General features: G+C 40.4%; 3 protein-coding genes across 4 annotated transcripts in view; 1 reads left to right on the forward strand and 2 right to left on the reverse strand.

The window, feature by feature from the left end:
- The window catches only part of LOC311019147 (voltage-dependent calcium channel subunit alpha-2/delta-4-like), a 155,540-nt gene that overhangs the window by 110,665 nt on the left and 19,101 nt on the right, over window positions 1-25,774 (forward strand). The window lies entirely within an intron of this gene.
- LOC311019176 (5-hydroxyisourate hydrolase-like) lies at window positions 1,699-6,743 on the reverse strand. Its single transcript, XM_084018433.1, has 4 exons — window positions 6,616-6,743; window positions 3,852-4,020; window positions 2,773-2,908; window positions 1,699-2,120 (listed from the first exon to the last, which is right to left on the reverse strand). Exons 2-4 carry the CDS (start codon window positions 3,983-3,985, stop codon window positions 2,031-2,033), a joined length of 360 nt encoding a protein of 119 aa, XP_083874559.1. The 5' UTR covers window positions 3,986-4,020; window positions 6,616-6,743; the 3' UTR covers window positions 1,699-2,030.
- Window positions 8,615-25,774, reverse strand: part of LOC311019166 (RNA-binding Raly-like protein) — a 109,538-nt gene continuing 92,378 nt past the window's right edge. For both annotated transcript variants that reach the window (XM_084018419.1, XM_084018420.1), the window contains exons 5-8: window positions 22,576-22,689; window positions 20,400-20,551; window positions 14,959-15,010; window positions 8,615-8,757 (exon numbers count right to left, since the gene is read on the reverse strand). In XM_084018419.1, the coding sequence (XP_083874545.1) occupies window positions 14,972-15,010; window positions 20,400-20,551; window positions 22,576-22,689 (305 nt within the window). In that variant the 3' untranslated portion in view covers window positions 8,615-8,757; window positions 14,959-14,971. The remainder of the gene's footprint in view (window positions 8,758-14,958; window positions 15,011-20,399; window positions 20,552-22,575; window positions 22,690-25,774) is intronic.

Here is a 25,774-nt window from a genome sequence, read left to right on the forward strand (position 1 = left end):
TTTCAAAAGAATGTTTTGTTAGAGTGTTTCAATAGCCTGCAAATGATTATTTTATTGATGATAAATCTGCACATTATTTTCTCAACTAATCAATCATTTCTTCTCTTAAACCCATAATAATGAAAATAATAATGTCCAAAAGCCACATATTTTTAATTCACTATTACATAAGACAGTCAAGAAGCTGAAACCAAAAATGTCTGCCATTTCTGTTTTGTTTTTGTTTGTTTTTTTTGGGGGGGGGGGGGCATTGTACAATTATTATTTAAATACAATTTTAAAAGGACAAATATAGCTGCAAGCAGCAATGAGGGGGTCAAGCTGGGCTGCAGAGCTGCTGGCTGAAACTTCTGGCTATCTTGAGTCTATGTAGCAAGTTTGGTGTTGATACAAAAAAATGTGGATTATTATTGCACACCTAGTCGTAAATTCTTAATCATGAATCAGTGTGGTTTTGAGAATATACCAAGTTTTTGTTGGGTAATGTTTCACAATGATGGTCACATCATAGCATTAGTTGAGCATTAGTTAAGCATTAACAAACATTAACAGGTGGTAAAAAATCACTAAATCTGTTGAGCATCCTCAGGATGGGGTCCCGAGTCCATGTACCAAGTTTGGTTTCCATACACGAAAGTGTTGCTGAGATATGGATTCACTTCCTGTTTTAACTGATGGTGGCGCTAGAGCGTTCAATGCAGAGGCACAAAAATGATGTGAGTGATTGGAAAGGTATGCAGCAAAGAGCTGTAAGCATTGTAAGCTGTACGCACTTTAATGAACTTAAAATCAAATACGCATGTCCAATATTGAACTGATGGTGGCGCTAGAGCGTTCAATGCATTGGCACACAAATTGATGTGAGTGATTGTGACGTTATGCAGCACAGAGTTGTAAGCAAAGTAAGCAGCATGCATTTCAAAGGATTTACAAGCATAAATGCATGTCAAACATTGAACTAGTGGTGGCGCTAGAGCGTTCAATGAAGAGGCCTGAAAATTGGTGTGAGTGATTGGGACAGTGTCTTGACTCCAGGTACCAAGTTTGGTTACATTGAGTCAAAGCATCGGTGAGACGTCAGCCCACTTCCTGTTTGGCGGCTTTGCCGCCATTTTCAATTGCCTCTCACAGGAGAATAAACTTGAAATTGAAAAATCTTTGTCACCCGTGAAGATTTTTAAAGCTTTCTGAGATATTCCAATATGGCGGAGATCCAATATGGCCGAAAGTGACAGGCCATGTATCATTGAACTTGGGTTGATCCAAGGATCACAACGCTACCTCACTTGTGAAAATCAGATGCATGGGTCAAGGTCCACGTCAGGAATGCATGTCCAACTTTCACCCATTGGTGGCGCTAGAGTGTTGGGCATAGAGTTCTGTTAATTGGTGAGAGTGATCATGGAACAGTCCCGGATCTGTCCGCTGAATTTCATAACTTTTGACCAAGCGGTTCAATTTTCGGCCAAATTTTGGCCCGTTGGTGGCGCTAGACGGCCTGGTTTAGAGGTCCGTAAATGAGTGTGAGTGGTCAGTACAGTGGTCCGAAACTTTCAGCCAAATTTCAGCACGTTTTACCAAGGCGTTCTATGGGCTGCCATAGACTTCAATGGCAGAGGAAATAATAAGAAAACATAGAATCACTATAGGGTGTCTCGCAAATAACAATAATAATGACCCCCAAATAACTTGACTGACTCTTTTGACCATATTTTCAGTTGCTTATACTTCATATTCACACAGATACAGACAGTCTATACATCTTTCAATATCAGTGAAAAAATCACAGGTGGTTTGCATTATAATTAGGTTTGCAGTGTTACGATAAATAAAGTAAAACATCAAATAAAGAGATGTTACAGGTTAATACTGGTATGCATTTAACATGTAGGCTATAACTTTAAGCAGTATAATAACTTCACTTGATCTTAAGTGGACCAAAGTGAAGTCTTAAATTATGTTTTTGCACTGAAGATGAGATTAATGACGATGAGTATGCCATTCCAAAAACTGCCAAGTCCTCAGAGCTCTCAGCTTCCTCTGTAGGTACTGTAGGAGAACCGACTCATCAGCAGGGGGAGGTGGAACCTCTGCTCCGGCTCGGTGATGGTAAACACAACCTGGAAACACATGCACACAGACAACACAACAAAATGATATCTACAAAGTTGATGCCAAAATAAACTATTACTATTTACTTTGGATATACACATATATATACAGTATATATATATATATATATATATATATATATATATATATATATATAACCCCCCCAGTCTTTAAATCGTAATGTCCCTGGTCTCATCATGAGCACTCTTTCAAAAGCAAAAACTTTCTCCAGGGACTAGCAACATTTTGAGGAACTAATTTTGACTGCCAGGGTCCAGGGTCTTGATAGACTTCAGTTAATTCTATTTCCCAAAAAGGCCCTGGTTGTTGAGTAGTACATTCTGGAAGTACAGGGATATCAGGATGTGGTTAGCAGGGATGACCATTACTGATTGGTCCAACAAACAGAGCTGCTTCTTCAACTTGTGTACTGCTTCATTCATAAATCAAGGAAGTATTCTAGGGTCCTCCTTTAGGTATTGTAGTAGCATGTTAGGGTGTACCTATAGATGGTGATATCTCCCCAGTAAAAGAACGTTTGCTCCAGTGATTTGCTCAGTCAGAGAGAAGTGACTCAAAGTTAAAGTTATTTTAAACGCCTAAAAGTAATAGGGCTTTTATTTATTGTGTACTGAAGTACATCAACATCATGAAGCTCACCTCTACATATGGGTAAAAGGAGGTCTGGCCCAAATTCTCCCAGTATGAACCCGTCTCAAATCGAAGCTTGTACATGCCAGGGTTGAACACTTCTCGGCTGATGAGCCCTGAGCAGCGGCCATCTTCATTTGTTGTCCTAAAACACATTGAAGGACCATACCATTGTTACCACATGTCACTCTGCATCGTCAACGTCGGCCATCTAGCTTAAATAGACCTCTATGTTTACCAAAATTGCTTGATTTTTGTCCATATTCAATTAATGTTATAGAATGTACCTGAACATGTTTGTAAAGGTTAGTTAAACTAACCTCATTAAAATCCTCCTTCTGGCTCAAATTCCACTTTAAAATTCAATTCTTCTAAGGAACTATTTTTCCAGGCGTAACAACATTTAGCCAATGCTGTCTTGGCTCTGTTGTGAATGACACCTCAGAGGGTGAAACCAAAGTATAAAGAAGATCAACGATTGACTTAAAGTTACACCTCTGACTTGTGCAGGCTCGTACTGATAGACTCAACAGTCTCCATGAATAAATGACTTTAAACTAGAGTCCTATGATTCCCGCGATGCCGAAAACACGGACGGAATAGCGGTAGGGGGATGGGGGGGTGAAAGCGCACCACTGTAAAGGAAAGGAGTGTGCTGGATTTATAACACATGACACGAGAGCATCATTGTGGAACGGAATGCAGCGGAATAATCTTTTTATTTTGATTATCTTGTTTTCATAATCGTTGGAAGCCAAAATCGTAATTGAGATTAAAATTTGATTCATCGAGCAGCCCTAGGATAAAACAGATCAGGTAAAAGACGTTACATTTGTGATGAAACATATCTAAGTTAGCTAGTTAGCTAGCAAGCCGAGCTAAAAGTTGTGTTGGTGGTAATTCACTGAGAGGTTTCACACTAAAATAACGGATACAGTCAATACAATTTAAATTTGAATAATTATGGATAAATCAAGGAAGGGTTAGCGCTAATTTACAAAGTTACAGATTCTTATTTTCCCAGGGCCTTTGCTACAGTTTAAGCACGGCAGTGATGTATTTTGTCCATGGGTTCGAACCCTACCTACCCGACACTCAGCATGTTCCAGACCTTCAACCTGGAGTCCAGCCAGTGCAGGCTGAGGGCCATCCTGGCTGCTGGGACGCCGTCTCCAGTGTTCAGCACGTGAGTGGTCAAAGGGCCGGACTCTACTGCCGCCATGATCTGCTGGACAGGGGTGCACAAGTGACCTTCACCTGTAGGTCGTTAAAGTTGAAATATCAGTTTAGTCTAGTGCAGGTGAGAGTTTGGCAATGAAATACCAGCAGACAAATATCCGAATCTTCTGAAGATGTTTTAAAGCTGCAGCATGAGCCATTCCCAGTGTGACCCAGGAATGACTGACGAGTCACATGTTCTGCCGGGACTTATTATGCAATTGAATTTACATACAGGTCTGGCATGCTACAGCCCCCGTTCCAGGTTTCCCCAGACCTTGTGTTTGATCACCTGTTCAGACTTCACCTCGACTCTACATAGGATGACCCACTAACACCCCCCCCCCCCCCCCCCCCCCAAATTTTTTTTAAAGGAGTCATCACCTGGTTTTATACGTATCCAGCCCCCCTTGGATCGCTTTGGATCAATTCGTAAAACTTATTAGAAAAAAAAAAAAAAAATTTTATGAAACATTGAGCTTGTTCTGACCCTTTTTCGTACCGCGATTTTATCACGCGAGATTACGCGCGAGGTTTTGACTGGTCCGGATGTGCATTGTATAATATGTAATGAGGCGCGCGTTGATTCGCCGCAGGAAGGACAGAGCCGGGGGGGCTTGCCTGCATGCAGACTCCAAAACATAATGGCGGCGCTTCGGCGATTTCAGGTAGCGGACGGGGCGCGGTTGGGTGGTGAAAGAGGGGTGGGCTTATGCAAGTAGCCGCCACGGTGACGTCACCGAAGGCGCAGAATCAAAATCTCGTGCTTTAGGAATGCACACCCTTGTGTGCTATTCCTGTTCGGAAAAAGAGCAGAAGCGAAAAAACGGCGCCACTTTCAAACTCCAGCCTTTCAGGCAAGTTTCAACTGAGGTCAAACACAGATATGCATGTTTTAACAAGAGAAATTGCGATTTCCAGGTGATGACTCCTTTAAAAATAAAATACCTTACCTATAGCACTCTGATCGTAGCACTGTTGCTCTTGAAGTACTAGTTTACTCAGATGAGGACCTAACACTTGTTCTATTTTTAGCTCTTACTTTATCGGCAATGATACGTTGTGGTTTCTTTGTTTCCTTCTTTTGACAAATGTACTTATTGTAAGTCGCTTTGGACAAAAGCGTCTGCTAAATGACCTAAATGTAAATGTAAATGATCAAAGAGTCATTGTTCTATCCTACATCCCTGGTGGCGAACGGTCCTGCAATACGCATTGAGGACAGACAGACATTTGCCCACAGACATACATGATTAAATAGCAATTTCCCTCACAGGACCTTCAGTTACATTTAGAGTCTCAATGGGCTTCATGATACCACAATATGGATCAATGAATTACAAGTAACGTCTAGCCTCCCCTGGATACAGTGGAACCCGGAAATATAGCCCCTTGCTCCCAGAGGCTTATCCATCATCAATAGGACAAATTCATAGAATGCCCATAACTCAACTTGACTGCCTGGAGTTTGGTCGGTCACAGATTTTGATTCAAGCCCCCATGAAGCAAATTGATATGATTGGTTTCCCACATATAATGGGATTTTTTTAGGCAAATTAGACTTCTCAGTAAAAACATTTAAATAGAAAAGCCTCAGAAAAAATGATCCAAATTACTTTTTAAATTAGAATTAAGATGATTATGTTGCACATATTTGAATTGTGTCACAGAAATCTCTTTAAGCCAGTATTTCCCAATTTGTTTACTCACATTTTAAACAATTACAAAACCATCACAACCCATTTCACAACAGGTCTTTTCTATACATCGGGGAAGCGTCAACGTGTGTATAAATGAACATTACTGAACATTTTTACAGCCATTTCACCTTATATTATCTAGAATAATTAAAGCAGCCATTCAGAAGAGATACATTTGATAAATCACAACTTCTTTTTTATCAGTTGAAAACCTAAACACGATAAATACTTTATTAATGAGACCAAATAAATCCATTCAGGGAGAACAGACTCTCATTATTTTCATTTCCTCTCATCAGTTCAACTTACAGAATGGAAGCGACCCCTCATATCAGCTGCAAAGTCAGCTCCAACTAGCAGAACAATACCAACATTCTGGCTCCCTCGTGTGGCTGATATGTGTTCTGCAGATATACATGTTAAAACATTAGAAGAAATTCTACAAATCTGCAAAGACCCAGTGTTCGGGAATAAGTGATTTAATATTTCAAGGCTTTGTTTAAACTATGAATGGTGGATGAGTAGATTAAAGCTCTGTGTCCAAGGACTTTCAGCCAGTTTTACCTTTAACTCTCACCTTGCCCAAAATATCCTGATCCCCAACAATCAGAGTTGTCAAGCTGTCATGTGAATGTGAATGTGGCATTCTGGTAGTATTTTATTTTCAAGGACATAGAGGCAGCGTAGCTATTTAAAATAAATGTGACTTCTGCATACCAAGAAACCACGAGAGCTCTCAACCCAAACAGGGAGGAACTCAAACAAAGATCCTTTTTAGGATTCTGCCTAAACAAACATGGACCTTGGATACTTGCGTCAGAACATTTCAATCCACCTTCTGGAGACATAAACTGGTGATCCTTTGTACTTCTTCATAAATCATGTAGGAGTATTGTATGAAAGTTCAGTCTTGTGTCAGTTTGAGCAGCCTTACCTCTGTGTAAGCACGCCTCTCTGCTGCTGCAACTTCAGATCTCTAATAAACCAGTCCAACCAGTTGTACCGTCACTGCTCCGAGCCACTTACCCAGCATGCACTGCATAAGCAGACCTGTGTCAAAGGTTGCCCTGGCTTTAATGAATCAATAACACTAGGTAAGAGAGTGCAGCTTCCCCTCTGTCAACAACATGTGATCCAGTATTTGTGATGAAACAGTGCATACATGATAACACTCCACTGATTTAATTAAACCACTGGCAACAAAGTATTATGCAGCCTGAATGGAAAGTCATTCTTAGTGTTGTCATATGATTTCTGTTTTTATTGTGGGATCATTTTTGCTGTTTACAAACACTTCTGAAACGTAAACATATCTTTGGTTCTTTATTGCGGATATAAAAAAGGTTTATACGCACGCCCATATTTCTCTGTTATTCTGCATGACAATATTATAACGAGTCGTGATTCAGATATTCAGATTTAGAAATGTCTGGTATGTTGATCACCTTCACTATGACACCTATTTACCTCCATCTTTGTGGCTTCAACACAAACCACTTTGAGAAAAACATTTTGAGAAAAACATTTTGACGCAGCAAAATGTCACAATACACTCCAGAGGGGTATTCCACCAAACTCGCTAATTAAAGCGGCGCTTACCTGGTTAAGCCTGGTTAGAACTAACGCCAACTTCCACTTGCGGCTAAACCCGTTCCATTAACGCATTTCAGCCGCGCCTTGTTGAGGCTAATTCAAGCCAGGTTAAAGTTGTCTTGTGTTACGCCGTTCACGGGATATGAAGCCAGACCAGAACCGTGAATGTCGAATCATCGAGAAAATGGCAGAAAAGACCAGAGCAAAAACTATTGATGGAACTGTACGAGGAATACAAACCCATCATAACCAATAAAGGGAATACTGTAATGATAAATAAAAATCGCGAGGCTGCTTGGGCAAGAATTGCTCTAATATAACACTGACAAAGAGTTCCTGAACGTGAGGACAGTGTAGAGGTAACGCGCCGGCTTTGCACGCGGCCGGCCACGGTTCAACTCCCGACTATGGAAGTTTGTGAAACTTATTTCTTTGGCTGGAACTCTCTCTCTCTCTCTCTCTCTCTCTCTCTCTCTCTCTCTCTCTCTCTCTCTCTCTCTCTCATTCTCTCTCTCTCTCTCTTTCTGTCTTTTTTTAGATAGGCCTAGTAAATGCATCTACATTGACCAACTCATTTATCTCAACAATTCAATGAACACATTCGATGAACCTATTAATGAACTCACCTGAAAGGAATTTATGTGGCTGAAAATTGCATGCAGCAATGCCTTTGTCATTGGGATCTATAACATGCTATTAATAATAACATCTTTATGCCTATCATGTTTTTGCAAGTTATATTTGGGTTCTCGGGAAATTGTATGACATATTTATAGGTAAGGTTTATAGTTAAGGTAAAATGTTGGTCTAATTCTCTGATCTAAAGACAGGCAAAAAAACAAAACAAAACACACATCCCTCGCTGGGATGTGAACCTGCAACGCCCACATTCAAGGGCAGGTGCATCACCACTCACCCAACTGGGGGCTTTAAATAATAATATGGCCAGTCGGTCTTAAACAAAATAAACGATTTATTCATATTTTTTTAATTGCAAGCATGTATTTTTAGACGCTTGATGAAAATATAGTCTGTTTGTACTTCATATATGTAATTTTGGTAATTTTTGGTCTTTCACGTGACGAAATCACGAGGACTAGGCTTGGCGGAACCTTCTGCTGGTACAGTTGTTTCCGACAGACGGACTTCTCTGAAACCCCCGCTAAAGTAAGCCTGATGGTTAGCCTGCCCCGGGGCAGGCTAGTTTGGTCGGATAAATTCCCATGGTTACTTAGCGGAGAGTGCCTCAAGTCACGTTGATGGAACGAAACTCTCGCTAAAGGTAGCGAGGCTTATCGAAATTAGCCCGGCTTTGCGCTTAGCGAGTTTGATGGAATACCCCTCTGGTGTTCCACTCTTCCGTGTTTTGACGTGATAAACAACATGTTAGGGTGTCAACCCATGAAACAGAGAATGGCTTCAATGGAATTCACCGGCTCTGGAGAGGTTTGTGACAGCAAGCTCCTCAAATGAATCCATGAAGCTGGAATAGGGAAAAAGACAACTAACTTTACATTAATCGGAATATAAACAGCTTCATGTAAACAGGAATGTAGTGGAATATTCATTTTTATCAGCCATGTAAACAGCTTAGTAGGACTACTGTCTTTTTCAGAATAAGGGAACAAAAACACAATATGTGGGGCTAATAACACACTTAACCAGCAGAAACAACTAGGAACACAAAGCCGAACCAAACTGGAATATTTTATCCCATATCTGCTTAATAAAAAAGTAAATCATTCATTTAAAAGAATATGCAGTGCTAGTTGTTTTCATCTTTGTATATTAATGACTATGTACAGTGTGGACTGAATGAACATGAATATTAATGAAATTTGTGTTCAACATTTAAGGAGCTATATATTGTATGACCGCAGGAAGATTAGCTGATGACATGAACTGATGAGGATCCTTTAAATACACAAATAAACCTCTGCCAAGGCTATACCCTATCTCGCAATGTTAATGGAAGAGAAAAATCATTTGCGTATTCTGTTCAGGATTTGGGTCTGCTCTAATGTTTAGTGGGTTCTTCCTTGGCCCATGTTACACCCTTCCACCAATGTTTCATGAGATTCAGGCCAGTAGTCTGTCTGACCTTTGACCTCATCGAGTCGCACCTTATTTGAGTATCCCTTTAGATTGGGAGAAGTGGAAGGACCGCTGTCATCCATGGAGCAACACAATTATTGTATATTACTTTTTGTATTGAATTAAACCATGTATCACTACACACATCCATCCATCGTCTACCGCTTATCCTGTATTCAGGGGGCTGGAGCAGATCCCATTGGGCGAAGGTAGGTAACCAGTCTACAGTATCACAGGGCTGACATGTAGAGACAGACGGTTAACTAGTCTATCACAGGGCTGACATGTAGAGACAGACGGTTAACTAGTCTATCACAGGGCTGACATGTAGAGACAGACAGGTAACCAGTGTATCACAGGGCTGACATGTAGAGACAGACAGGCAACCAGTCTATCACAGGGCTGAAATGTAGAGACAGACAGGTAACTAGTCTATCACAGGGCTGACATGTAGAGACAGACAGGTAACCAGTCTATCACAGGGCTGACATGTAGAGACAGACAGGTAACCAGTCTATCACAGGGCTGACATGTAGAGACAGACAGGTAGCCAGTCTATCACAGGGCCGACATGTAGAGACAGACAGGTAACCAGTCTATCACAGGGCTGACATGTAGAGACAGACAGGTAACCAGTCTATCACAGGGCCGACATGTAGAGACAGACAGGTAACCAGTCTATCATAGGGCTGACATGTAGAGACAGACAGGTAACCAGTCTGTCATAGGGCTGACATGTAGAGACAGACAGGTAACCAGTCTATCACAGGGCTGACATGTAGAGACAGACAGGTAACCAGTCTATCATAGGGCTGACATGTAGAGACAGACAGGTCCATCCTGTATGTCTTTGGACTTTGGGAGGAAGCCTGAGAACCCGGAGAGAACCCATGCTTTGGATTGACGGTGCTACACACTACACCACCAAACAGCCCACACACATACATGTGAAATCAAATTATTATATTACACACACAAAGTTTCAACCACACATGTATTTTATGAAAAATACCTTTACTACACTTACACTGAAATAGATAATATTTAGCACTGAGGACAAACACAAAAGTACCACCAACAGCAGAAAATATAGTGAAGCCAAATTATGTGTTTCCTAAACCATTCTGTGGTCTGCAGTTACAGGACTTCTTGTTCAAACATGTTTGTCTGTTTAAGTATAAAGAGCCACTAATACACATAAATATTTTACAACTGTAATTTTTTTAAACTGACAAATATGTTACATGAAGGCTTTAAACACATTCACAGTCAGTCACAGTTGTCCATAATTATCCTGTAAACATGCTAGAGGCTTTAGAAACATTTTCATCTCTTGGCTTTGATCTCCATAAAACCAGACACCCACAATCTGGTGAAATGAACATGAAGTAAGTAAATATAAAGTAAAATATGACACGGCTACGAGGAATTAGTCTGACATTGGACCATTGTGGTGTACAATGGCGTAAACACATGGGTAGGGGTTGGATGGCAACAACAACATTCACATCTGTCCTCTGGGGAACCTGGATATTCATTCCAATTGTCTGACCAATAGTCGTCAAGATAATTCAAAACATCTAAGCGTTGAATGGATGTAGAAAAAACGAACAGCATCGTTTCTGTAAGAAAAAGAATGACGGCGTATTAGGGCTACTGTAAGAAAAACAAAACAGAGCCAAGAGAGGTTAGCAATATTTCGAGAAAAAGAGTCACAAATTTGCAAGTTTATAAAGTCACAGATCTGCTACTTTATTACGATGCTGGTTCATAGCTACGGCATCCAGTCAAGCAACTTGTTTACTTCCTCTATGACAAGTAAAAGCTACCGCTAGCATCTTAGCCCAACCACCCGATTTTAAAGTTGCAAATTTGCTACTTAATTACGATGCTAACACTCTGCATCTCTAGCTAACTCCCTATGAATGTACACAATTATTCTTCTAATTAATATATTACAACGTGTAACAACACCTTGTTAAGGTATTTAGGATGATGGCTGTTGATGGTTATTGTTGTCTTTTTTATATGGGCCAAATTGTCATCTTATGGGTGTTTATTGATCGGGTGGTCAGGCTAAGATGCTAGCAGCAGCTTTCACTTGTCATAGAGGAAGTAAACAAGTTGCTTGACCGGATGTTTGCCATTGCTATGACAACCAGTAGCAAATTTATAGCTACTTTATAAACTCACAAATCTGCAACTTTTTTTCTCAAAATGTTATATAATTGTTTTTTGTTGTTGTTGTTTCCCCTACAGTGGCCCTAATACGCCGTTGTACAAAAGTGTGCCATTTTAGGGATGTGTTAATAAATTACTACCATTTTGACACCATTGAAAAACAAATAGTAGGTTATTCAACATTCTTGTTAATCCGAACCCAAACATAATGCTGAACCACTGAAACACCAAATAGATTTCATGTTGTACCAGGTTCGGTTTAATGACCCCATGCTTTATCATCTGGCTGGGAAAAAGGCCCTGGTCCTTTTACATTAAACATGGGTGGCCTCATTTCAGTCTTTGGCTGATGATGACAACTCGTCAACTCTGACCTCTTCTGGCAGTTCATGATTAAACAAGGATCAATCAATTAACCATTGAGCCTGGACTAAAACCTAATGCGTACCTTGAAGCTGTTTAGCTGTTAACCTACACAAAACAGATCCATAAGCAAACCTGACTGAAACTGTTTTCTCTGATGAAGTGATCCCTTAGCTAACATTAAGTAACTACTCATGAAGATAAAACTGAACTTTTAGCTTATTTTAGATACTGAATTTAGCTCATCTGAACCAAAAAAATATACCTGCTAAAATGATCTGTAAATTAACCAGAACGAAATGATTTTCTGTGTTAAACTGACCTGCTAGCTAACCTAAACCAACTGTTTATGCTCGAGAAGTGTTCCATTAGCGTACATAGCATTTATTTAGCCTTCTTTATCCTGAACCTAACCTAACATGTTTTACATGCCAAACTGGTCCTTAAGCAAACTTCAACCAAACAATGTTCTTTGTTACACTATCCTAAACCAACTATTTGCTGCTGAATTGATCTGCAAACTTATGTACGGCCAGGGTCTGAAATTAACACCAAAATAACACCAAATGCGGGTTGATTAGGTTGTGGAGCTGAGGGTAGCTCGGAACGCTGTCCAACACACTGGCGGGTAATCGTTTTTACCAAATAGTCATGTCATCAAAACTATGCTGAGATGAGAGTCTCATGGTTTCAAACTGCTGAACTAAATCATTAGGTAGCCCCATACAAAGTGTTTAGCAGCTAGCCCAAACCAAAGGTATTGAACTACAAAAATTGAGTGTGTAGGCAAAAAAAACTCATTTAGCTGCTACATAAATCAGTTAGCTTAATTTAACAGTGTTGCTAACCTGAAGTAGTGGTAACGACTAGCTATATTTCCTATGGTCTTCCTTTTTATATGCACTACATGTAGTTCATCTTTATTTCAGGAAATTGTCTGTCCATCACCAATTTTGCGAGTAGATTAAACTATGCAACCCCGAGAGTCATATACTGTGCTAACTGCACCTTTAACAAAGAACCATGCCGTTGTTTACACATCTTATTACAACACACCCGATGAAGATAAACTGTGTGATAAAAAGCTGCCAGCTGCCGCCACACTGATTTTATTAGCATTTATCAGAATGGAGTCAAACAGTGGGGCAAGGATAGAACAATAGTACCAGGTTATGTCTTTCATACAGAAAATTTACGTTTTTCAATCTGGGTATAATATAATATAATAAACTAAAACAAAACTATGAATCTAACAATAACAAATCTAACAATAGCTCATGTAGCCTACAATGCTATTTTTTAATTTATTAAGTCTCTGCAAGTAAATATTTATAGAGTTTTGAAATTAGGCTACCGTTGAAATCAACAGTGGCCTGAAATGGATGAAATCATTTGAACACTGTTAGGGTCTGGTGCTTGAGAAAATCAGTAATCACAGACGTTTAGCTATGTCCCAGGTGTCAATATGTTAGTATGGAGCACCAGAGAAGTGATACACCAGGAACATTGGGGATTTTGTTGTCATTGTGAATTACAAATTAATCTGGTAGATCAGAGACAGATTCAGGAGTGGAAAAGAGCCAGTCCAATGCAGTTCATGTTGCCAATGACTCCTTGGAGCGTCTTCCATCCCAGCTGCTAAAGATCCCAGTTCTGTTCTGTAAAGAACACAGTAGAGGAGTCTGAAACAAGATGTCTCTTCGGAACACAAATTCAGACGAAAAATATGGAAATTCACCAGGTATGTAAGAAATGTAACCAGTTTTGTTGTCTAAAAACGATTCAAAACGTATCAATGAGCCACAATGTTCCTTCATCGCCATGAATACAGTGTCATTTATTTTGACTCAATCCCACATAATTCATCCTGCTGCCCCGAATATTAAAGGACCAGGCAAGTGTTACTACAAGTCATTGTCCATCGACAAGATCGGCCACCTCGCTTACATAAACCTCTACCATGTTTACCAAAACCGCCTGATTTTTGAGACAGTTTGTATTTTTATGTTTTGTCCATATTTAATAAACGTTACAGAATGTACCTGAATATGTTAGTTCAAACTCACCTCGTCATTAAAATCCTCCTTCTAGCTCAAATTTGTGAAATTCCTTTCTAGGAAGAAAGTCTTTCCAGGTGCAATAACATTCAGCCCAACGACTGTCTTGGCTCTGATTGACAGTTCAGAGGGCGGAAGCAAAGTAAAAGATGGTCAACAGTTGGCTTAAAGTTACATCACAGGCTTGTGTGAATTAAGGGGTTTTACTGATATGGCTCAACAGTCGCACCATTAATGAATGATTTTCAACTTCTCCAAGTACTCTTCCTTATATTCATACTGGGACATGTTAAGTGGAAGTTGTTCTCAGACCGGTAATTGAGGTTGGCGTACGCTGAAATTAGTCTCTCTTGAACTTGATATTAGCGGCTAGCTCCACCCGGGCCACTAACGTAAACAGGAACCAGCCGGACATTGTTTCGGACACGGAGGTGATTTGATATCAGTGTGCACATTTTAATGGCTTTCATTAGAGTAATACAGTAATTTTTTGAAAGGGTTTTTGGTCGGATACCTAAATTAAGATCTGTGTCTTAAAAAGATGTTACTAACAAGTGCAAAGGGATTTTGTCTTAAGTCTTTCATTAGCTTTTTATTCTGCCGATTGCATTCTTGCAATTCATTTTATTGCATTGGTAGCGACAGTGTGGCTCTTGTAGCGACCTGTCAATCACAAGATAGATAGATCTTTATTATCATTGCAGGTCATACAAAGACACTTTGTCAGGAGCATCTCTAGTCTCTAGTTTGCAGCTAGAAAAAAAATGTAAATACCTATTTTACTCAAAATGGGAGCATACTCTTCAAAATTGACATCATGCTGGATTGGAGAAGACTTGAAGCGATTGAGACCATAAACTCATGTTTACAATGGTTACTGAGATAATACATCAATGAGAAGTAGGCTCATTTGTCAGGCAATTCGCATTGGCTTCACTTTGTTGGTTTTGGTCTTTTAATGGCATTGTTCTCAGTGTGAGAGTTCATACCTTAGCTGTAATATCACAGATCATCCTCCAGATCAGATTGATGCGGCTTTATCTGCAAACAGAGATGAAGAAGCTCTTGTTGAAATACACTGCCCTCATTAACACAGCCTCATCCTCTCTCAATCATCATCATCATCATCATCATCATCATCATCATCATCATCATCATCATCATCATCATCATCATCGCATCATCATCATCATCATCACATCATCTTCTTCATCATCATCAAATCATCTTCATCATCATCATCATCATCATATCATCATCACATCATCATCATCATTGCATCATCATCATCATCATCACATCATCATCATCGCATCATCATCATCTTCTTCATCATCATCATCACATCATCTTCATCATCATCACATCATCATCATCATCAACACATCATCGCATTATCATCACATCATCATCATCATCACATCATCATCATCATCATCACATCATCATCATCACATCATCATCATCATCACATCACATCATCATCACATCATCATCATCATCATCATCACATCATCATCATCACATCATCATCATCATCATCATCATCATCATCATCATCACATCATCATCATCATCATCATCATCACATCATCATCATCATCACATCATCATCATCATCATCACATCACATCATCATCACATCATCATCATCATCATCATCATCATCACATCATCATCATCATCATCATCATCATCACATCATCATCATCATCATCATCAACAACACATCATCGCACGATCATCATCTTCACATCATCTTCATCATAATCATCATCATCATCACATCATCTTCTTCATCATCATCAAATCATCTTCTTCATCATCATCATCACATCATCATCATCATCATTACATCATACATTCACAGATCTATATGATAAGCACTGCCCTCTTAAACAGTATAGAGTCAAGAACAGGTATGCAGAAAACCCATGGATGACCAAGGGGCTTCAAAATGCATGTAAAAAAAAGAATAGCCTGTATAGACTGTTCATAAAAAATAAAACGAAAGAGGCAGAGTTAAGGTATAAGAAATATAAAAATAAATTAATAACTGTTATGAGAATATGCAAGAAGGATTACTATACCAAACTATTAGATAAGAATAAAAATAACATGAAAAATATATGGAATATATTAAATAGTATTATTAGAAAAAAACAAGTAAATCAAACATATCCCGATCACTTTACAGATATGGGTAGGGAAATTACTACAATGAAGGATGTGGTTGATGGTTTTAATAGCTTCTTTGTTGATGTTGGGCCCAATCTGGCTAAAGAAATAAAAGATCCTGGAAAGAAACCAGCTGAAATGGAATGTGGTGAGAGAAATGCAGATTCAATGTCTTTGGGAACTGTTGACAAAATGGAAATTATTGCTATTGTAAATAAATGTACCAGCAAAACTTCTACAGATTGGAATGACATTGATATGTCACTGGTAAAGAAAATAATTGAGGGAATAGCCGATCCACTAACTTGTATATGTAACTTATCGTTTAAAACAGGCATCTTCCCAGATAAAATGAAACTGGCTAAAGTGATTCCATTATATAAAGCTGGCAATAAACATCTATTTACAAATTATAGACCTGTTTCCTTACTGTCACAGTTCTCAAAGGTACTGGAGAAATTATTTGTGCAAAGACTGGATGATTTTATTGACAAACATAACCTACTAAATGATAGTCAGTATGGTTTTAGATCATCTAGATCTACTTCCATGGCACTGATAGAGCTGGTGGAAGAGATAACAGAAAGTATTGATAAAAGAAAATATACAGTGGGTGTGTTCATTGACCTAAAGAAGGCTTTTGACACGATCGACCATAGGATATTGCTTAGAAAAATGGAGAAGTACGGAGTCAGAGGGGTTGCACTCACCTGGCTACAAAGTTATATCAGTAATAGAAAACAATTTGTCCAACTAGGTAAACATAAGTCAATGTGCTTGAACACTACCTGTGGTGTCCCACAGGGGTCAGTCTTGGGGCCCAAACTATTTATATTGTATATTAATGATGTATGGAAAGTGTCGAATATTTTAAAAATGGTGGTTTTTGCAGATGACACAAATATTTTCTGCTCAGGGGGAGATTTGCAGCAGCTATTATTGATGGTCAAAAGTGAATTGCTAAAATTAAAGTGGTGGTTTGCTGAAAACAAATTATCATTAAACCTAAACAAAACAAAATTCATGATATTCGGAAATCGTCCAATTAAGCAAGAGGTATGTTTGAAAATTGAAAATGTGGAAATTGAAAGAGTCTACGAAAGTAAGTTCCTTGGTGTCTTAATAGATCACAAGCTCTGCTGGAAATCTCACGTGAAATATTTGTGCTCCAAAGTATCCAGAAGTATTGGAATCCTGGGTAAAACTAGACATGTTTTAGATCAGAAGTCACTTCAAATGCTGTACTATGCACTCATTGATCCGTACTTATCTTACTGTGTTGAGGTATGGGGAAACACATATAAAAGCACTTTACAAAAGATTTGCATTTTACAAAAAAGAGTCATAAGGATGGTTCATCTTGCTGGGTACCTTGATCATACAAATCCGTTGTTTTTAAAATCGGGTATTTTAAGATTTGAGGACCTGGTCAAATTCAAAACAGGTCAGATTTTGTTTAAAGCCTGGAATAGGCTGCTACCAATAAACATCCAGAAAATGTTTATGGTCAGAGAAAGCATATATGATTTAAGAGGGAACTGTAATTTTAAACAATCTACCATCCATTCTACCCTGAAAAGTTTTAGCATCTATTTTTGTGGTGTTAAAATGTGGAATAGACTAGATGAGGATATAAAAATGTGCAATAACTTAAAACAATTTAAAAGTAAGTACAAACATACACTCTTGGACAGTTATAAAGAACTGGACTTCTGAATTGTATGGAACTACAGATGTATGACATGAATCACAATGTAATGCGGCGTTCACACCGAACGCGATAGACGCGAATACAATCGCGTCAGACGCGTGTATCGCGCCGCTTGATCATTTTGGACTTTTTTAGCGTCATTCGCGCCATTCGCGTCATTCGCTTCATTCGCGCATGACGCTCATTTTTGAGGGGAGCCGGCGGGTCACGTCGGCGGACCCTCCTCCTCCGCCTCGGGGTACCCGATGCCAGAGTCCGTGAGCCTCCTCCGGGAGCCACGTCCCTCGCACCTCTCCCCAGAGTCGGGGCCACATTCGACCTCAGATCAGATGAGACAACCCGCTGAATTTAAGCATATTACTAAGCGGAGGAAAATAAACTATCTGGGATTCCCTCAGTAGCGGCGAGCGAAGAGGGAAGAGCCCAGCGCCAAATCCCCGTCCGACGGGCGGGCGGACGTGGGAAATGTGGCGTACGGAAGACCGATTGCCCGGTGTCGCGCGGGGGCCTGAGTCCTTCTGATCGAGGCTCAGCCCTGACGGTGTGAGGCCGGTACGGCCCCCGTCGCGCCGGGGTCCGGTCTTCCCGAGTCGGGTTTGGTAATGCAGCCCGTCCATCTCAGCTCATCTGTCTGTCGGCTTGAACTCGTCGCTGATTGGATGTCGCGGCGCGATGCCGCCTGAAAAGTTCGATATTTTCAACTTTATTCGCGCCGCGTCAGACGCGCCATTCGCGCCGCGTCAGACGCGCCATTCGCTTCATTCGCGTCAGACGCGCCATTCGCGCCATTCGCGCCGCGTCAGACGCTCCATTCGCGCCATTCGCGCCATTCGCGCCGCGTCTCATCGCGCCAGACGCTCCATTCGCGCCGCCTCCGCCTGAATCGCGTGTCATCGCGCCATTTACATTGGTTTTCAATGTAGAGTCGCCGCTCAATTCGCGTCTATCGCGTTCGGTGTGAACGCCCCATAAGGGGGGGCTGAACTTGATAAGCTTTGCTTCTTTCAGCCCCTTCTCAAACTTGCACAGTATCATTGTTGTTTTGTTTCTTGTTACATAGATTGTTTGTCTTTTGATGTGCTTGTTTGAGACAAATAAAAATCAAATCAAATCAAATCAAATCATCACATCATCTTCTTCATCATCATCAAATCATCTTCATCATCATCATCACATCATCATCATCATCATCATCATCATCACATCATCACATCATCATCACATCATCATCATCATCATCATCACATCATCATCATCACATCATCATCATCATCATCATCATCATCAACACATCATCGCATCATCATCATCTTCACATCATCTTCATCATAATCATCATCATCATCATCACATCATCTTCTTCATCATCATCAAATCATCTTCTTCATCATCATCATCACATCATCTTCTTCATCATCATCAAATCATCTTCATCATCATCATCACATCATCATCATCAACACATCATCAGCAGCAGCATCATCATCAGCCTCATTTTCACAGTAATACACATGTTCCTGGGTACACACATCTTTTCAAGTCCTCTGTTCCTGTTATTATACTACACACACACACACACACACACACACACACAGAGAGAGAGAGAGAGAGAGAGAGAGAGAGAGAGAGAGAGAGAGAGAGAGAGAGAGAGAGAGAGAGCTGGAGAGAGAGAGAGAGAGCTGGAGAGAGAGAGAGACAGAGAGAGAGATAGTAATTACTATCACACAGGTCTTCTTGGCACACACACATACACACACACACACACACACACACACACACACACAGAGTTTCTTCCTGTCGGAGGAACAATGCAGCAGATTAAAGCTGGTTGTTCTCTGCCTCCACTCAGCTTAATGAGGCTCTGTCAGGCAGGTAGGAAGCCTGCAGGCTAATTTTATATCATTATGTTTCCCTGTAAAGAATTGGAAACACTGAAAGCACCACGGTTGGTGAGGTGCTGAATAAAAACGCTGACAGCAAACACATCATTCACCACAGATTATGCAAATTGCCTTTGGGTCACTGTGTAGCAAGGTGACTTACTGGTTTGAGTCAATAGAGTAGTGTGAGATGCTCTGTGTGACAGAAGTAACTGTAAAAACAGGTGAAGGGATGGACTGTGCATCCCCGCATTTTAGATTAACATCACAACCACAGTGTGATCTGTCGAACATGAGCAACATTTAACTTTCAGTCACTCTCTAGCTGAACCATCGCATCTGTCGTTTTTCTACCAAAATGTTCTGTTTGTAGCGTTTCAGTTCAGCTTAGTTATATCTTTACGTCATCTTTGAGTTTTGGATATCTAAAGACCTCAGGGAGTTTTGCCATTTTTTCAGACCAACTAACTCACAGGTCTGCTTCCTGTGTTGAGCTGACAGAAGTTGGTGTTAATTATAGATTATCCACAAGGTGGCGATATTACCTTCTTATGGGGCTCAATGCAAAGGGACAGTTATTCAGGTAGTCGTTTACCCTGTGTGTGTGTGTGGAGGGGGGGCATATAAATACCCTGTGGGGGCAGTTGTGACATATATTTACCCTTTGGGGGTAGTAGTGGGGGTAGTATTGCTGGTAGTGCAGTGGCTCGTCCTCACTGGCTTCTCCTGGTTCAGGACTTTCTCTCTCCAGACTGCTGACTGACCCTCGGTGAGGAGAGTCCGGCACACTGGACTCCCTTCCCTGAGGACACTCTGACTCACACACACACACACACACACATGCACACACACAGAGAGCGAGAGAGAGAGTGGGTTGACGACAAGATAACTCCTGAGTGCTGAAGGGAAGCTCATGAAAGGTTATGAGGCCGGTGTTTATCGGTGTTTACCTCCCTCTCATAATCCACGCTCTGCTGGCGGCGCTTTTGTCATTGAACCATTACTCACAGATGCAGTATGATAGCGAACCACATCTGATGATAAACAAACCGACTCTCTCCGCATCATCGCCCCACACACATCATTTGTAAATAATAAACTTCATTCCAGAGTTTGGTCATTCTCTGGGGGGTTCAAAACCGGATCAGGCTGATATTGTTAATAAAAGAGGGATCTGGACCACAGTTACATCCTGTATATTACAGTATTACACAATTAGATTACATTCTATCAAGAAGGACTAGGGCTTTTACAAAACAACCAGTACCAGACATGTAAACGCAATGTAAATAATGATCCCCACCACCCAAATATGTAACGTAAACAAAGGTTTCACAGAAGTGCAGAAGTATCAAGCGCTGCAGGGAGGATCCAACAGGAAGCTCACGTCACAATGGGTCCATCCAAAAAGCAATTTTTCCATTGGATTTCAGATTATTGTAGAAAATAAGCCTTGTTAACGTTTCATATAAGAGACTGTACGTTATTTATTTTAAGACCCACCGGAGGGATTTTCAGACCTCTAATCACTTTATGCATGACCCCCTCGGCAATATCATTTATTTGGACATGACCCTGCAATCAACATGGCTGAATTAATATGACCTCCCCTGGACAATTTATACTCAATATGTCACATCACAAATATTGAGTGACAGATGGTCAGTTATTAATATTTCACATCAATAACATCGTGTGATGAACATCTGCTCCAGTCGCAAAAACTCTCAGACTGTGTGAATGTGTAAGTTAATAGTTGTATAATATGACTGCCTGTCATAAGAGAACTACTAGATCTGACTGATTAAACATCGGTCAAAGCTCTCCTAAGAGCTCACGATCCGCACACCAAGCTTTTTATTATTTCTGTTTATCCGCGCACAAAACTCCACAGGATCTTTTACAGATGCTGATGCCATTTTCCAAGAGAGCTGATTGGTCAGTCGGTGGTGCTTTTCTCCACGTTGATCTCTTATCAGGAACAAAAAGGTTAAAGCACTTTGAAATGTTGCTGTTTTCATGACCCCTCAGACTAAAAATTGTTGGGAGACCCACCCCTCAACAAAGAATACCCCCCCCCCCCCCCCCCCCCCGTGACTGCAATCTCCTGAATAAAAAGCTAACGTTGGGCTCAAAAGAAACGGCCACCATGGTCACATGACTTCAAATCACCGCCACTAAACTAAACCTAAACTACTTATGTTCCAGTGATGACGTTTTCTCATTTAGCCACTTGTTAGTAACCACCTTTTGGAAGATGCGTAAAAGCTTCAACATTGACCAGAGGGGTATCACTGACGTATTTTATTTCATGGCACAAAACGTTCAAATCTCTTTGGAGATGGAGATAGTCCTGGTTTAACGACGCGTAATAGTGATGTTCTGAGGAATTGGAGGGAAATATAGAGTATGTCCCTAAAAACGCTAAGTTTCTACTTCCAAACAGTGGAGCTAACATTAGCAGAGTACGAAAGCACACATCATTAGCTACTGAAGACACATCCTGCTTTTGCTTTTTAACGATGTAACCCTGAATGAAATAAAGAGATAGGCTGTTTCATTAAAGCGTCAAACTCCTTTTCGTTTAACCAGAAACAGTAGCTTTGTCTCTCATTAAATACACAAGAATCCATTGACAAACACACCAAACTCACCAAAACCGCCTCAGTTCCTTTCTTTAGGCTTGTCGAAATAAACACTTATTTCAACACATAACTACTACAGATAAGGAGATACTTTTTGTTGATAATACGTGTGTACTTTGTCATTCATGGACCAAACTGTGAATTTGGTCTCTGAGGTTGCGGCTGTGGGTTTGGTGATAAACAGCTCGTTACCTGAGCAGTCCTTCCTCTGTCTGTCCATCTGGTCCACACAATCCAACAGGCCGTCAATCTGAACCTTGATCACCGTGAGCTCCCTCTTTATGGCAAGCAGCTCTGCCATCTTCACTGCAGAGAGACAGAGAGACACAGAGACAGACAGAGAGAGAGGGAAGGTGAATGATGGAATGAATACAATATGAGCGAGTAATACACAAAGTTGCCAAAAGTATGTGGACATGACTGCCCTTCTAACTGTGCATCTGAACAGGAACAAATCCCTGCAGCTGTGTTCAACAAGACTTCTTTTTCCATGCACACTCATAATCCACTATTTTTCCAAAATATTCCCATTTTGATGATCATCAAACATTGTTTGGTTTGGATATTGTGAATTTGGCCTCATTCCTAATGGAGCATTGTCCAGTTCAGACATGTGTGATATGTTGATAGTGTTCAGGTGTATTCAGGTCGTGTGGGAAACTCTGAATAAACGTTTTAGTATGTAGATGGGACAGCCTCTCCTGTTATGTCAGCTCTGTGACTGAGGTGGTCAAAGGGAGGAATGAAAGAAAGAAATGAGGGAAGCCACCGCTGGAAAAGTTTGACTAAAATACATTTTGATTTTGGAAGTGGCTAAATGTGACACCCTGACGTTCTTGTCCATGTTTTGATAAATGTTTTTTGAGGAACACAGCTCCACAAATGCACCAGACGATGCTGAGAATAGGGACAAAGACAACTCATTTATGTTAATCTAAACATGAAGGGCTGCATGTAATATTAGGGGAACATTAGGGGAATATTCATTTTCATCATCAACAGCTTCATAGGAATATTGTCTTTTTTGGAATAAGGGCAAAAAACAGATTATTAGGGTGCATGCAGGCATGTGCACACAAAGATAAAATCAGGGCTGAGAGACAAAGCGCCCTGTTTCTGCAGAGGATCTCTTTATGTGTATTATGTATCATAAATAAACAGATACATTCCTTTGTCCCCAGAAATATCGCTCCCGGGCCATAACCTCCCTTTTATATGTCGTCTTGGATTCATCCCACACTGGGAATGTTTTGCCTTTTAATTTGATGATTGTTTGTCGACTGACACAACTAATAATATAGAATAATTGCCAACTAAGCACTTGGTTACGTGCTCAGTCTTTGTCTCCCAGTTCCTAAAGTCTTTTTTTTTCTTTTACAGCGGATTCTTCATTCTGGAACTGAGCTCCATGTCTATAAATCTATAATAGATAGATGTGTTGGCATACAGTAATAGTGTATTAGTCATACAATATTACCATATTCTTATTTAAGCAATTAGGCATATGCCTTCTATATGGGGAGGTGATAAGAAGAGGCAAAGGTACTATAATTGCCATGAATTGAAGATGGCACCAGATGAAAACTGATTGCAGTTGATCCTGAAAGTCAGCATGGATGTCTGTACTAAATGGCATATCCTGACTATAGTTTTGAGACATTTCACTTAAAATCACACATATCTACCTCATGGTGGCGCTAGAGGGAAAGTCAGGGAGAGATTAGATGTTCCAATGCAGTCTCATGGTAGTTTGCAATTTACTCACATCATTGAAATCTAGTGATTTGTGTATATGGAGACAAATTTTCATTTCGTCGGGACGACGTCACGCTACATAATGGAAGTTAGCTCAAGGCTAGGTATGGGATGGTAAGAATATTTCACGTCTCATTTATCCTGCCAAAAATAATTGCAATTCACAATATGATCCCGATCATCAAAATATCATCAAAATATGCTTAAATCTTTAAAAATGGCACAGAAGCAAACTAGAATCACTTCACATTTTGTGGAGAAACAAACTTCTTTTTAATGAAAAACAATCAAATAAACTTGATGATCTCCGTGCATAAACACATTTAAAAGGTGTATATTTGTATCATGTTTTTTTTATTTTAAATCAGGCTCCAATATTCACTTCTCTAGCATAATAACGAGCCAGACAGCTTTTGAAACCACGCGTGACAATATTTACGATTATCCGTAAATGGAAATTCACCACGATCAACTTATGTTGAGTGTTTTCTTATAGCGACCTGCGATAAAATCTTTTATCGTCCCATCCTAAGTTCAGGCAGCAAAACCATTTCATTAGGAAAACCGTCAAGTTTGTGCTTAAAATAGCCACGTACTATTGACTGTTGACTTTCCACTGAATCACTCAAGCTGTTTTTTGAAGGTGTTTAATGGAGGACATGTCCCTTCATGACTTTTCCATTCAAAGACATGAAAATGGATCAGATTTTGGTTTGCAGACCCTAATGCAGATGCAACAGTCCCCCGGTCAGCCCTGCAGCCACCTCGCCTGTCGCCCTGCACGTCAAGGACCCTCCCCGCTGCACGATGCTTCCTCGTCTATGTGCTCTGTGATGGACCGCCGCGCCACCAACCGCTTACCAAACCACCCTGAAAACGACTTCACTCCTGAAAGCTTTTCGACCTCGGGAGCTTGCAAAGGCAATCTAATTTTCCTCATGATGGGGCGAAGTAAAACCTATTAAGGCTTGTAATAAACTAGTATAAACAATTCTTATTTGCCATGCACTATTAACTCAGTCTAATTGCGAGCGCTGATAGGCTCGGCTGGGTTATAGCGGGAAGGAGAGCCCCGCGGTACAGAAGCTTTTAATGAAGAGACCATCTGGTGTCCCCCTCCCCCCCCTTCTCTGCAGCACCCTGGGGCCCCACCACCTAGACGAACATCACACAGGAAATGACATTAGTAGGGGTTTAAAAAAGGACCTCTGAGTCATCCAGGAGCTCATGTTGGTGGCAGATTTAATGATTTCAAGAAAATATTTCGCCCCCAACGTGTCAGTACACAAGCCGAGACTCAAGAATTGTAAAAGGCTATAATTGGAGCGGGCTGAGGCATTTAACCCATCTGTGTATCAACCTCTGCCATCAGCTGGGTGTCCGTGTCTCTGCCCTCCCTGCTTAAAAGCTGTTAACATTCAAACCACATGACTGCATCATACTTTTGGCCATCGTTTACACGCTGAGGTTATAACTCAAGTTATTATCATTCATTTTTATGTTTTTATGTATTCATTTCAACCACAAGACAAACATTCTCTGCATCACGACAGGCATGCTGGAGACGTATTGCCTAGTTTTAGGTTTTATGTAAAGCACTTTGAACTGCCCTGTTGTTGAAAGGTGAGATACAAAT

This window comes from Eutrigla gurnardus (assembly GCF_963514095.1).
Source record: "Eutrigla gurnardus genome assembly, chromosome: 9".
NCBI lineage: Eukaryota > Metazoa > Chordata > Actinopteri > Perciformes > Triglidae > Eutrigla > Eutrigla gurnardus.

Excerpts from the sequence above, each read along its gene's own strand:
- LOC311019176 (XM_084018433.1), bottom strand. The coding sequence starts at position 3,985 with ATGGCGGCAGTAGAGTCCGGCCCTTTGACCACTCACGTGCTGAACACT. Across the intron at positions 2,909-3,851 it reads TGGAACATGCTGAGTGTCGG|GACAACAAATGAAGATGGCC; the intron begins GTAGGTAGGGTT and ends AATGTGTTTTAG. Across the intron at positions 2,121-2,772 it reads CCTTTTACCCATATGTAGAG|GTTGTGTTTACCATCACCGA; the intron begins GTGAGCTTCATG and ends ATGTGTTTCCAG.